General features: G+C 45.4%; 1 protein-coding gene across 4 annotated transcripts in view; it reads right to left on the minus strand.

Moving 5' to 3' along the window:
• Positions 1 to 1180: 1180 nt before the first annotated feature.
• The window catches only part of Pdzrn3 (PDZ domain containing ring finger 3), a 387594-nt gene continuing 375346 nt past the window's right edge, over positions 1181 to 13428 (minus strand). For 3 of the 4 annotated variants that reach the window (XM_010629965.3, XM_019208309.2, XM_019208308.2), the window contains 5 exons: positions 9303 to 9401; positions 8179 to 8241; positions 6458 to 6559; positions 4898 to 5014; positions 1185 to 4170 (listed from right to left, as the gene is read on the minus strand). In XM_010629965.3, the coding sequence (XP_010628267.1) occupies positions 2608 to 4170; positions 4898 to 5014; positions 6458 to 6559; positions 8179 to 8241; positions 9303 to 9401 (1944 nt within the window). In that variant the 3' untranslated portion in view covers positions 1185 to 2607. Of the gene's footprint in view, positions 4171 to 4897; positions 5015 to 6457; positions 6560 to 8178; positions 8242 to 9302; positions 9402 to 13428 lie in introns of all 4 variants that reach the window. The other variant, XM_010629966.2, reaches the window with a different exon arrangement.

Genomic DNA, 13428 nt, shown 5'->3' on the forward strand with positions numbered 1-13428 from the left:
GTTGGGTGCTGAATTCAAGACCCACTTTGGTGATTAATGAGCTTTACTTTATTTCTGTACCTTCTTCTCTGGTCTCTTCCATTTATTTTATTTTTTATGGAATTTGCTGTTAGATTTGAGAAACCTCAGATTCTATTGCAAGTTATGACCAAGAATATCTAGATGATACAAGTGATTTAAAAATACACTGGGATTAAAGGATCTAGAATTGGATTTGAATGTGTTATTTCCCTCTCCTTTTTCATAAGGGTACACTAAGTTCATAGGCACATGGGGAGCCCTGATCAGAAACTGTGTTTCTGCTGTGTTTAACTCTGATAGCCCACAACTCTGATGTGGCCACATTTGCCCTTCTTCCATTTAATAAGGACACACATAGGGAAGAGGTATTTTCTCAAATAACAGATGCTTATATATGCCCTAAGATGCCCTTAACCCCTGCAGGATCCTCCAAAGTTCTCTGCCCATCCGCAGGCTGCATTCCCGGCTCTCATCCCACTAGCCTCGTCTGCTGAGTTCAGGAGAGGAACCCAGCTATCATCGCAGCCCTCACAGGCCTGACGACAATCCGCACACCCTCTGCTTCTTTCTGAGAAGGGAAATAAAAGTTGGAAAAAGGACAGAGCATATTCTTACGAGGGGAGCCTGGGCACTTTCAGACGGCCCACTTGATACTGAGATGAAAGTGGCCACACTACCTGGGTCTTGTCTTTGTTTTTCCCCCAATGAACTAGGCTTTGCTCTCTGCAGCGTTAACCAGGAAGGTGGGGTAGGAGGTAAGAATTCTGGGAGTGTGGAGCTTTTCTGGGGAGCTGAGGATCTCATTTTATCCAAGTTTAAACTGCAGGATATTGAATATTGGGACACCAACAGTCCACTCTGCAGAAACCTCACCTTGGAGGGTTCATCAGAATTATGTAGCACATGTAATTATCTTCGTATTGCCTGGTTCTGGAACAGGTAATGAACAGATATCTTAGTAGCAAAGAATTAGTATTTCAGGCTTTTATTTCCATTAAGTCATTTTATTACAAGTGTGACTGCTAATTAGTCTTAAGACTCTGGTCCCAAAGGGTCTTTGGAGAAAAAAAATCTATGCCTGAGATACCTAAAACACCTTGCCTTCACAAAGTTCCAGTTAAAGCAGTGAGTAAACCACGTCTTGCATAAAGACAAATGAAAAACAATACCCCCTAAATTTATTATAGCCAAAATTGGTGCAAACATTGAAACTGGGGAATGAGTAGTAGAAAATTCATTACTTAGGATCCTGGCAGTGATAGTCTGAAAGAGACCAGCTCTGAAGCCCACCCACTTTGGTGACTTTTTGGTGACTCATCGACTTGAAGATTACCCAATCTGTAGACGTTCGTCTTTGCAGTGGAAAGGTGGACCTTACCACTCAGAGTTGCCAATGCCTGACAAACAGTAGTGGATGCAGTAAACCAAAGAAATTTCATTGTAAATGTGACCGTTCTTGTGGATAGGGTATCAGGCCAAGTTGATTTGACCTGTAAGGCTATCAGAAGGCAAGATCATATGCTGTATTTGATTCATTATTCTTTGCTGCTAGACCTTAGTTCTACACCTGTCACTGAGTTCCAGGCTGAACGGAAGAATCAGATGGTCAGAGAGACTTAAAATCCTTTGGAGGTAGAAGGTAATACAACCAAGGGAAGAAAATCAACACTGCAAAAAGCTTTTATTTTATAAGCACCACTGCAAAATGAGGAATCACATCAAAAACTTATCAAATAGAAAATAATAATTTATTTTAACTTCATTTAATGTTTGTGACTAATCATGATTTCATGAACTCGCTTGTATAGGTCTGTACCTTCAAATCTACAAAGCAAAAGTTTACTACAATGAGCACTTAAAATTCCACAAACTGTCTCCACCGAGAACTCTCCTGTACATGCATACTCTTCCAAAGGGCTGCAATATTTGCAAACATGCTTTAAACTTCCATAAAGCTGCATGATATTTTGCTTTCTCTTCACACTCTCTTGGGAACTTTAACGAGAAAAATGTTAAGATGTATATTCCAACGCAACAGTGCTGGTTTGGTTATGTGTATTAAATCATGAACGGTAGAGTTGGGTGGTTTTGAGTTGAAACCTAGACCTACATAATATATTAATGGTCACTCCTATGAAACACATTCAGAGAACTAAGATTATAAAATAGGGTTCCATTAAAAAATACATACTGGCAGTTGTATTTGTGTTTTAGGCAGGAGAGAAAAGTGTGTTTAACCTTTTAAGATATGAATATAGTTTAAACAAATTATTCTGAGAAAGTATGCTTAATAAGAGATCTTTTTTTTTCTGAAATTTAAACACTTTATGTAAAAGGTAACAAGTAAAAAAGTACAATTGCTATTTGAAAAAAGCTGTTAATATTGCCTTCTGAGACAGTAAGGGTGTATCTTACCTCCACTTTAAAGGCAGCGGTGATACCCTAAGTTTTAGGGGTGGCAAATTTGGACTATAAACATGATGACTGTGTGTATCTTATATACAAAAACTTGCCGCATTGAACGAGGCAGGAATCTCTACCCTGATGGTAGTGGTCTCTCTTATGTACACAATGCAGAGGTGAAAATTATACAGTAGTCACCGACAGGAAGGAATTGTATACTCTAGTGCCGTCTGGGGATTTTGTGCCGTGCGTTAAGAGTTCTTGAATAGTCATCCAATTATCAAAGATCTTTTTGTTCCGCTTCTTCATCATCTTTTTGTGGCTCAGTTCCAGGATGTTCATCTCCTTCCTGTCGTCGGCCCCCTGCTGCTCCCTCAGACGATCCAACCTGCTCTGCGTCATGAACTCGCGCCTGCGCTTCTGCTCCTTGGCCTTCACCAGGTGCTGCTTCCGCTCCTCCTTGCTCCAGTAGCGCCCCATCTTCATCTCGCTCACAGCGTCGTCGTCGGTGGTCATGCCGCTGCGCTCCTCGCGGATCTTGAGGGCGCGCTCCCTGAGCAGGCGGTCGCGCACCGGCCTCTTGGTGATGTAGCGCGTCCCGTCGCTGCGGATCTTCACCTTCCACTCCATCCTGGGCTCCGAGGAGTGGGAGGCGGCCAGGTCCTTGCACATGCTCACCAGGCTCATCTGGCTCTGGGCGTACTCCACGGCGGACTTCTGCTGGATCAGCTGCATGTAGCTCTGGTAGTGCTGCGCGTGGGCCGGGATGTGCGCGTGCTTGTACGGGGAGTGCGACAGGTAGGCGCTGCCCAGCCTCGGGCTGCCCGTGGGGCTCCGGCTGCCCTCCTCCGCTCTGCGCTCTTTGCTCTCCAGGGCTTGGCCAGGGTCCAGCTCTTTGGCCGAGGGGCCGTAGTTGGGGGCACCGACCTCGGGGTCCTCGGTGATGGCGAGCAGGTTCTTCGGGGATGGTCCGTAACCCTCTGCGGTCCCCACGGCCCCAGCCCCCTCGCTGCCCGAGCAGCTGAGGCCCTCCGCCGCCCTCCGCAGGGAGTTGTCGGGGGAGAGCTCCAGGGTGAGTGGGGTGCTCCGGCAGCTCTCGCCAGTGTTGTAGGCGCTCGAGCTGTCCTTGTCGGACTTCTCAGGCAGCTCGGTGATGTCGGACAGCTCGTGGCGGCGCATGTCCAGGCTGGTGTTGTAGTTGCGGAAGCCGCCGTGGTGCAGCAGCCAGGGCTCACGGTACTGCTCCTTGAGCTGCTGCATCTTGTGCGCACGCACGATGCTCAGGCACTCCAGCTCGATGCTGCGCAGCTCCTCGTTCAGCAGCTCCAGCTCCTTGTCCACGCTCTCGGGGTCGCTCTTGGCGGCGTCTAGGGGGCTGCTGGGGTAGTAGAGGCTGTAGGGGCTGGCGCTCTTCACCTGGCACTTGAGCTCCAGCAGCTCGCGGAAGCGCTCGCACTCATCCACCGGGATGCCCAGGTAGTCCACTTCGGTGCAGTCGGCGGAGACAAAAGACTCGTTGCTGAAGGGCAGGTCTCCGCTGCCCAGTGTGTCTTGGCTGCACGTGAGGTTCCTCTGGCCCGCCAGGGGGTTGGAGGACGCAGTGGCGTCGTCCCCGTTGTTCTCCTGCTCTGAGCTCTCCTCATTGCGGGTGCTCTCGTCGGTCCTCCCGACGCCACTGTCCTTCTCGTGGTGGTTGGACAGGATAGTGGCCGTGTCTGTGGTCCCACCATCTTCCTCATGTTTCTTCTGTGCAACAGAAAGGGACAAGAACCACCAGTCAGGGTGAGGGAAATTCAAGGTGCTGGTGCCCAGGCCTGATCTTTCTGGATGGAAAGGAAATGTTTCCAAGGCTGAGGAGCAGTATCTGATAGCTGGGCATGGTCCTGGGCCTGGGCCTGGGAATTGGCCAGTTGGACCTGTTTCGCCGGCTATTCTAACCTGAGCAATCTCTTACCTTTGTTCTTATCCTCACTTCTCCCTTCTGAAAAATGGGAAAGTCACAGTCATCTCAATGAACGAGTCTATGAACTAACCATGGGCAGGAGGAAGCATAGAGAGGTCTTATGTGAGGACTCAGCAAGTGGGTAGCTGTGGCTGGGACAATAGCGGTGGCACAGGAGGGGACTACACTACAGGGCTCTTAGTAGCTCAGGTTAAACAGAGCGAATTGCTATACTTTCAAAAATATGACTTAATTTGCTCTGCTCTATGTCAACCCTGGTGCTTGTTTTCCTAACAACTTTTGCAAGGTCAGCTGAGCCTTGGCATTAGCGCTCAGCCTTAAAAGCCCGGCCATCGAGACTATCAGCTTGCACTTCCCTCTTGCTCAAAGAGAAAAGCACTTAAGCTGTTTCCCCCATCTTCTGGGCAGGTGGACTCCTGATGACCTTTAGCATCATGCAGGGAGATGGAGGGAGCAGGGTTTCTGCAGTCCAGCAGGGTGCCGGCCACAGGCTTGGGCCCTGGGTGTTACCTGCTGGAGCACGCTGGCTGTGAACTGCATGGCCTGGTGGTGCTGTTCCTCTAGCATGTCCATGTGCAGGTCATCAAGGAAGTCATTCCTGTCGTCATCCATCCAGCCCTCGTCCAGCTGTGGGGGTTGGGAGACAGGAGCCAAAACACACCTCAGAAGAGTCTACTTTCCCTCAGTCTCTGAGGACAGCACCCTGGGGAAGACTGTTTCTAGGGGTCCCTTCAGGAGTCATCAAAATGCAATCTTCCCGTTATTCTGCCATGGGTCAGAAAATTATCCCATCCTCATATTAAAGAGACTCTGACCTAATACCATGGCTGGGAAGTGTCTAGTGCCAAACTGTGCAGCACAGCCAGAGACCCAGCTGTGCCTCTGCTTCCTGACCTCTGCCAAGTTCAGCAGGCCCCAGAGAGAAAGCATGGTTAATGTGGAAAGAGTTTTCATCCTTTGAACAGTGCTGGAGATGAAACCATGTGCACACTAGGCAATGAATCACATCCAATCCCTGCAGAGTTTTTTCTGACTAGAAAAATAAGTGTGGCAAGTAGCTCTTTGATGTGGACAAGGATATCACTTTTTTTTTTCCTCTGAAGTATTTTTTAAAATTTGAGATAGGGTTTGGTGAAGTTGCTGAATTTCCCAGGCTGGGCTTGAATTTACAATCTCAAATAAAAGATGGACTATTTGGGAGATGCTAGGTCCATGGATTATAGATTGCCATCTTGTGTTGTTAAAAAAATCGGTTAATGAAACACAACCATGTCTATTTACGTAGTGTATAAGGTTTCTTTGGGGCCAAAATAACAGTCTAGTAGTTGCCATGGAGACAAGTCACATCCTTATTATGTGGCCATTTAAGAAAATTCCGGGTGATCCTAGATGAGGTCATTACTGAAGTTCTCTGCAAGATCATGACGTTTCCATCTCCAATGAGCCACACACCCTTTGCATCATACCCCTAAGTTATTTTTCATTTGGGTTTTCTACCTAAAGAGGTCTATTTCCCAGAAAGTTTGTTGGAGTCATTCACAGTGGTTTCTGAATCAGATCTTCCAGGCCTGTCACCCTCCATCCAGGATTCTGGGGTTAGCTCTGGAACTTCTGGAACTGTCAGTCTCCATGGAAGAACGGCCAGTGTGTGATGTGTTCTGCGCAGTGCTGGGCACTGACTGGACAGTTACTAAGCGTTAGGTATTATTTACCAGTCAGTGTTACTATTTCTCTACACTCTGCTATTGTAGATGGGACCTGCAAAGTGGCAGATGGGCCTCGCAAAGTCAAGTGCTTTGATGTTAATGTCTCAGGCCATGTTTTCCATGCTGTTATATTTCCTTTCCTTCATTAAGATCCCTACATTCATGGCAGTGGAGTTGCCAGGGTGGGTGTCAGTACCACCCTTAAGTAGTAGTTAAATCAAGTGGATTGTAGTCATAGCAAGTACCCTTCCAGGGTACAAAGCAGCTTCAAAGGTCAGATTCCATTCTCCAGCAGTATTCTACAAGGGTGGGGTCTGGGGATTTGGTATTAGAAATAACAGACCTAGTTTCAAAACTGACTCACCTGGAGTTCAGGCCTTGCAATCAGCAGTGAAAAGTTCTTATTTTCTTCACTGGTCAGAAGAGCCACAGCCTCCTCGCGGTTCTGTACCTCTATTCCATTAATCTAAGAGCGACACAGGTGGGTAGACAATAGCATGATGAGATTGTGCGAAACATTCTATCTCACTTCAGGCCCGTATTTGCCATCCACTCAGGGCTGGGAAACAACTTCACTGCAGTCGAAGAAAGAACACTGATTTTGGGAAGGAAAGGCCTTGCTGAGGCTGATGTTGTTTTCCTGGTCTGTGAAAGGGCCCCACAGTGTGTGTAGCCCATGAACTGATTGTGATGTGGAGTGCTCCACAAGATGAGAATGAGGAAAACCTTCCTGTTGTTCAGAGGGCACACTAAGCAATTTAATCGGACGTCACACTCGGGCAGGAGTACAAAGGCAGTGTACAAAAGCATTGTTCCAGCTAGTTTAGATAATACTGGGGGAAAAGCAGCAATGAGTCTCATGAGAACATCAGGGAGATGGAGGGAAGAGCAAGGAATATAATTATACATGGTGCTCTGTGTCCCCAGTGTGACACTTCACTTTATGCTACACAGGGGGTCATAGCAGGTAACGTTCATGTGGGATTTCTGCTTGCATGTCCCAGCAACTTTGGGTTCTCCAGGTCTTAGTCTCAGGGGTGATGGTTCCTTCAGAGGATGTCACAGTGGTCCCACTGAGGTGGCAGTTAAGCCTCCCATCTGATTTTGCCTCCATATATGCCAGGGAACCAAAAGGTATCACAAGGGAGGCAACCTGTGGACATATCTGGCCCCAGTTACCTAGAGGATAATAGGGCTGATGCGATGCAGCGGAGGACTGTGGCTACAACCTAAGCGGGTCTGTGAGGTGCCTCTTAGTACTTCCCTTCTCAGTCACAGCGGCTAACAGAAAACTACAGCAACATCAGTAACAACGAAAAGGTGGTATATGGAGGGTCCTGACCCTTAGGGGTGAAGGCATGGATCACTTTCCCAGGGCAGAGCCTTACACACTGGAGGTTGTGGCTTCAGACAGGGCAAACAATAAGCATTGGGATAAGGAAATAAAAATTATGCATGGCGATATGTACAATGAGAAAGATCTACTGTGGATTAGAAAATGAGAAAGTACAAGTGAGAAGAATTAGGAATCTCAGCCTTGTGGGATGCAGTAAAGTGAAGAGTCTCAATTTCTGAGAGATTATAGCCAAAAGAGAGATAAATGGTCACATCCTGCCTCGAAAGAACAGCAGTACTCAGGGTAAAGATGCTGCTGGTAGATGTAATTCCATGGGATGGCTACACATGGTTCTGAAATTTAAGACTTCTCATTTTTGCTAAATTTGCCAATGATGATGCTCCCTTATTAATGATAAGGCCCACTTTGAGGTGCTTGGTCCTAGATGAATCTTACAGGGAAATCTGATCTCAGCGAGGCCTTATCTTTGGCACCCCAGAATGAACAGTCATGAGGAACGAACTAACTCATGTCCTGCAAAGCTGGCTTTCCACAGGGCAGCTTTGCGGCAGTTTGCTTGTGTCACTGCTCCCTGGTGCATCTGACACCCCTGTCCCCTCACTCATGAACTTCTCTGGCCTCACTACACACCTGACACATCAGCCCTGTTCTGTTACCTTACAGCTCTTAGAACGAGCCTGTTGTTTGGTGACAGGCACCGATGAGGCCACCACTGGGAGGAGACCTACCTGGATGATGCGGTCTCCTTCGCGGATGCGCCCGTCCTTGGCTGCAATGCTGTTAGGGTCAATCTGAAACACATGGCAGACATCAGCACGAACCCAGACACATGTGAAAACAGACACAGCACTTTGCAAAGGTTGAACACAGAGTCAAGCTCGTCTTGGGTGTTTCTGCTTTGCACAGATATAGACAAAGTTCCATGCAAAAAGAGCCAAGTGTGGACTCGTGTGCTGCCAAGCCCTTTCTAGGGCTCACTCCTAGGTCACTGGTGGCAGCTGTGCTACCCTGCCTTGTGCAGGAGGAGACACAGCGGACTCTTTGTGGTGTGCACAGTATTTCAAATCCAATCAGTGCTGTAGAATGCATGTAAGGAGACTTGTCGTAGACTGGCAACCATAGCTAATTTTATACTAAATATTTAAATTTTGCATAGTAACTTTAATTGAGACAACGGGAATGGGAGGAATGTCCTAAAATATGATAATGTAAAACACAAAGCCTGGTAGGTGACACACATCAAAGGGGATAATAAAATCTGAAAGACATAGCATTTGGTTCATCCCAGAGAGACAGATTTTATTTCCTGATAAGGTTGGGCTTCTGCCCTGGCAAGGATGGGTATGCCCAGCAAAGGATACATGCTGAAGCCAGCTGCTTTGCATTGTCTTTCCCAAGAAGATCAAAACAGCTTTCATCTATGTACTCTGATAAGTTCATATAAATTACATTTAACGTATGAGAACTCAATTAGATACACTCTATTAAAAGCAACATAGACAGCGAGAAAGAGAGACTTTAAAAAGTGTAAGTGATTCCATCCACCATTTGACTTAGTGAACATGAATTAGGAAATGTAAGCCTGCTGCTGTTCCCTCAGGGTTGAACACACAAAACCATGTAAATGACTCCGTTTTATGGTTGATTTGCTGCTTCTCAAGGGTAATTTTGCCTTATGTACTGACAGTACAGATACAACTCCATAGGGTGTGATGGAAGGGACAGAGTGATTTGTCTGTGTCTTTACAAAGACTTTTGGAGGAACTAGTTAGGGTGAGAGCATATAAAATGGAAAACGAAACCCAACAGTTTTGGTCCTGACAAGCTAGTTTTACAAGCATAGCTTTTGTACCTCACTTATATAAATCCCAATGTCATCTTCGTCATCGGTCCTGTAGCACACGGTGAGGCCCAGCTTGTCTTGGCTGCTCAGTCTGTAGAGATCCACTTCCTAGACAAAGAGAGGTGGCCGGTGAGACTGCAGCAGGCAGCGAGAGCTGGAAGCATGCCAGATGCTTGGAAAATATTTTGTTTAGAAGATGAACTGGATTTCTTTGCATTCAACTGTGTAGGGTGAGTTAACTGACTACACAAAAAGTGATTATGGACATGGGATCAATGCCCAGGGCATTTCTGACTTTTCAGTCAATATAAAGTCATTTTGAAAATAGTTATTTTATTGATCCTCCTAAAGAAAAATTACCCATATTTCACTCAGTGTCAAGACCTCAGGGGTAGGGCTTTTAAAAAGCATTCTTTCATTGTCTGCCACCAACAAGAATACTTCCATGCCCCACACCATCCAGGCTTTTTGGTACAAATGTTTCCAGGGTATTCTGTTAGATAATTTCACATTGCATTCCCTTAATGGTCACAGAATTTGCAAACAGCTTACACATAAATTGATCCAAGAAAGGGGAGTACATGACAGTGTACAATTAATGCTTTCCACAACAGCTGTGATATTTACAGTGGAGAAATTAGTTTTCACTGCTATTATTGCAAATTAAATAAGATAAAAGCAAAGTGAGCCCAAACCCAGGACACACAGATAGGGAATGTCATTGTGCTAATTAGTTTGCATTGTACAATGAAGGAAGAACTTTGATGGTTGTGAGAGTTTGTGGGGGGACATCCTGAGTTCCCCGACAGGTTTAATGGGCCAAGTCATGCCAGAACCCAGTACCATGTTTTGTGCACATTTTTGTAGTCATAAGCTGCAGGCCTATTTAAAAGGCTGCCTGAGAAGTGATCTCAAAGATCCATTGGCCTGAACGTTACAGTTTCATATGCTTGCCAACTGGAAGGGTGGAGGGGCTCTGAGGCAGGGTCTTCATGCCACTGTCTCTGGGGACCATTTCCAAGTAGCCACTGTCCAGGAGTTTGCAGCCCTCTTTGAAGAGAAGCTCACAAGGCAGATACTTCTTGGGCCCTCCCCTATGGAAGGCAGGGTACCCAATACTATGAACACTTTCCAGACAGAAAAATAGCAGGTGCAAAGGCCCTGGGCTAGTGTGGTCAAAGCCCAGTATGCAAGGAAGACAAAAGCAGGCTGAGTTTGAAGACCTTAGATTATAGCCCAATGTTATTGGGACTGGTCAGAAGGATTTCAGTGATGACTGTTATGGTCTGATTGGCTTTTAGCCATCTCCATGGCCGATCTGTGGTGTATAATGTCAGGGCTGTGCAGAGAGACAGACTTGTATACATATCCTGAATCTGCCCTTTTCTGATCATGGGCTTGCTGTTCTCCCTAAACATGCATTTCCTTTTGAGAGTCACTGGGAGGAGGCACATGAGCTCTGAGCACAGTGCTTGGCCCAAAGCAAGGCCACAGTAAGTGGCAGTATAAAAGTTACGTGCAGGTATATCTGCCTGTGGTTGCAATGAGGTGTGTGTGTGTGTGGAGCGGTGGGGGTGTAGATAGATTTCATTGCCATCCTCAATATGAAGTTTATTTTCCTGGGGCTGGGGATTTAGCTCAGTGGTTCAGTGGCCTGCCTTGCAAGTGCAAGGACCCAAGTTCAATCCCCAGTACTAAAAAAAAAAAAAAAAAAAAAAAAGTTTATTTTCCTGATCATAGATATGTTAATTCAATGACTTGCTAATTATAGCTCTAGCAATATGGTAAATTCTCATTAAATGATGTTCTATTAATTTGATAATTTAGTTGCATTAGACAGAAATTTCCTTTCCCATTTTTGAGAACTATCCTGAGCATGGGTGTAAGAGTCATGTTCAACTGTGAGGGCAAACTCTTTGCAGGAACCAATTTTCACATCACAGACAGACTAGCCACATTTCATCATCCTATGTTTCAAGCACATGCCCAGGTATCTCTCTGTTTGTACTTCTTTGAATTGGGGTCAAGGGAAGACTTACTTTTGGCACTAACAGTCAGGAAAGCTCACTGATTCAGACTATCTGCTGAAGTCTCACTCACAGGAGCAGCCCTATGCTGGTGCTGCAGGAGCCTGGAACGGGCTCTGTAACCATAGCAGGGAGATCACTGGGAAGAGGGTAGCGAGGAAATGAGAGAGACAGTAAATGCTGTGCTGCTGCTTTGAACAGAATGGAATGTGAGCATACGAGACATGGGTTCTGTGAATGACTAGCTGCCAGGGTGACTGTCACTTAGGGAGGAGAGAAGGTGCCATAGTTCCACAGAGCTTTATTCTAGCACCACCTAACGTGTACCTTATGGTCATGATCAGGTAAATACGGAAACTTGGGGAGCATTTAGAAACTTTTAGAGCAGTTGGGTTGTCGTGGGCATGATCAGCAGACCTGTCTCACTGGACAAGATATAACCACATGGTAGAACCACAGGCTGGTCAGTGGCTGACAGAAAACACACCGGTCAGCCCAGTCCTTCTGTCTTCTCCCACAGGTAGTTTGACAAGCACAACTCGGTAATACATGTTCATGTTTGGGGGCTTTATTTGCAAGCCCACCAAAGTAAAAAGTCTGGAAATCATGTATTGGAAGAGAACTGCATAATGTCCTAGGAGTATTTAAGTAGAGAAAAGGAAAACTCATAAAAAATATGATAGCTGACACCAGCTATCACTGTGACACTGTGTAGAAAGGATGAGATTTGGCCTGGTACCAGAAAGGCAGATGCTGATACTACATGTTTTAGTACAGCATATGATTTTGATGAAACCCACTTGGAAGAGAATCTGTAGTTGGTTTTTCTGGGTCAATCTGTTGACTGACAGAGATATGGAGGACTAGTAAGCTATGAAGTTGGTGTTAGTTCATACTGCTACTGGGAGTACATTTATTTTCCTGTTCTTTTTCCTTCTCAGTCTGCCAGTTTCCTCCAGTAAATTTATTTATTTTCTAATCAGGAAGAAAACTTTCTTAAAGCAAAATTAGGGTCTGAAACATAAAATATCTCCAAATCTTTAATACTTGAAAATATTTTCATCTGAATCACAGATAATTAAGCCAAGGTCCACATATGCATCCGCCAAACACTATATGCTGCCCATAACCCACATGTTGTTAGAAAATGAACACAGGCGGAGCATCCCTAATTGTAAGTGCTCTAAAATCTGCAGCTTTTGAGCACTGATATAATATCACAAATGTAAAATTCCACACCTGACCTCATACGATGGGCCCCAGTTAAAACACAGGAGAACCAACAATACTGTATAAAATTATCTTTGGACTAAGTGAAGCCGTATAATGAAACATGTATGAATTTGTGTTTAGACCTGCATTGCATCCTCATGCTAGGATCCAACACATTCAGCTGCTGGTGAAACAAAACTTCAGGACCTGATCTTTGACCTGATCTTTGACTTGATGTAAGAGTGGCAGAGTCATCTAATTAAGGGCAGTACTTGGAGCAGTTTTCCTCCTAAGAAGTGGTTTATGTTTTAAAAGAAAGAGGGCTCTTAGATGAACCCATGTTGGTGAAGCACATACCAAGTAATAAGCAAAGGGAATCCTGGAGTTTAGGAACTTACTTGACATTGATGTTGGACAGGACGGCGTGGGCTGTAATATTTTCCCACCTTATCTGAACCTTCTGAACTTGAAACAAAAGCCAACAAAGTGTCATTTAGAAAGGAGGGACATAAGTTGAGTCCCGGTTACTCAGTGTCTCCAAAATGGTTCGGCATTTCAGAGCAGGCTGGCTGCTAATGTTAAGCACATAGTACTAGGTGGTCACAGTTGCTGGAAAGCAGCACTGTAAGAGCTGCCATTTAAAAAAAAATGTACAGATTCATAATTACCTTGGTTGAGAGATTACAGTGAGTTATCGTATAATAAAAGCAGTGTTTAGCTTCATATATACCATGGTACTCAACAAAACTGAATGAATGAGCCGGAGATTTTAGGACACAATCAAATAGGAAAAATAACCCAGGCTTTGCCATTTATAAGCAATGCACCTGGGCAAATAACTTAACTTTAGCAAATGTCCCAGCCATTCTGCAGTTTTCAAACAAGGCCCAATATCT

The sequence above is a fragment of the Fukomys damarensis genome, unplaced genomic scaffold (assembly GCF_012274545.1).
Source record: "Fukomys damarensis isolate Sample0158 unplaced genomic scaffold, DMR_v1.0_HiC HiC_scaffold_28, whole genome shotgun sequence".
NCBI lineage: Eukaryota > Metazoa > Chordata > Mammalia > Rodentia > Bathyergidae > Fukomys > Fukomys damarensis.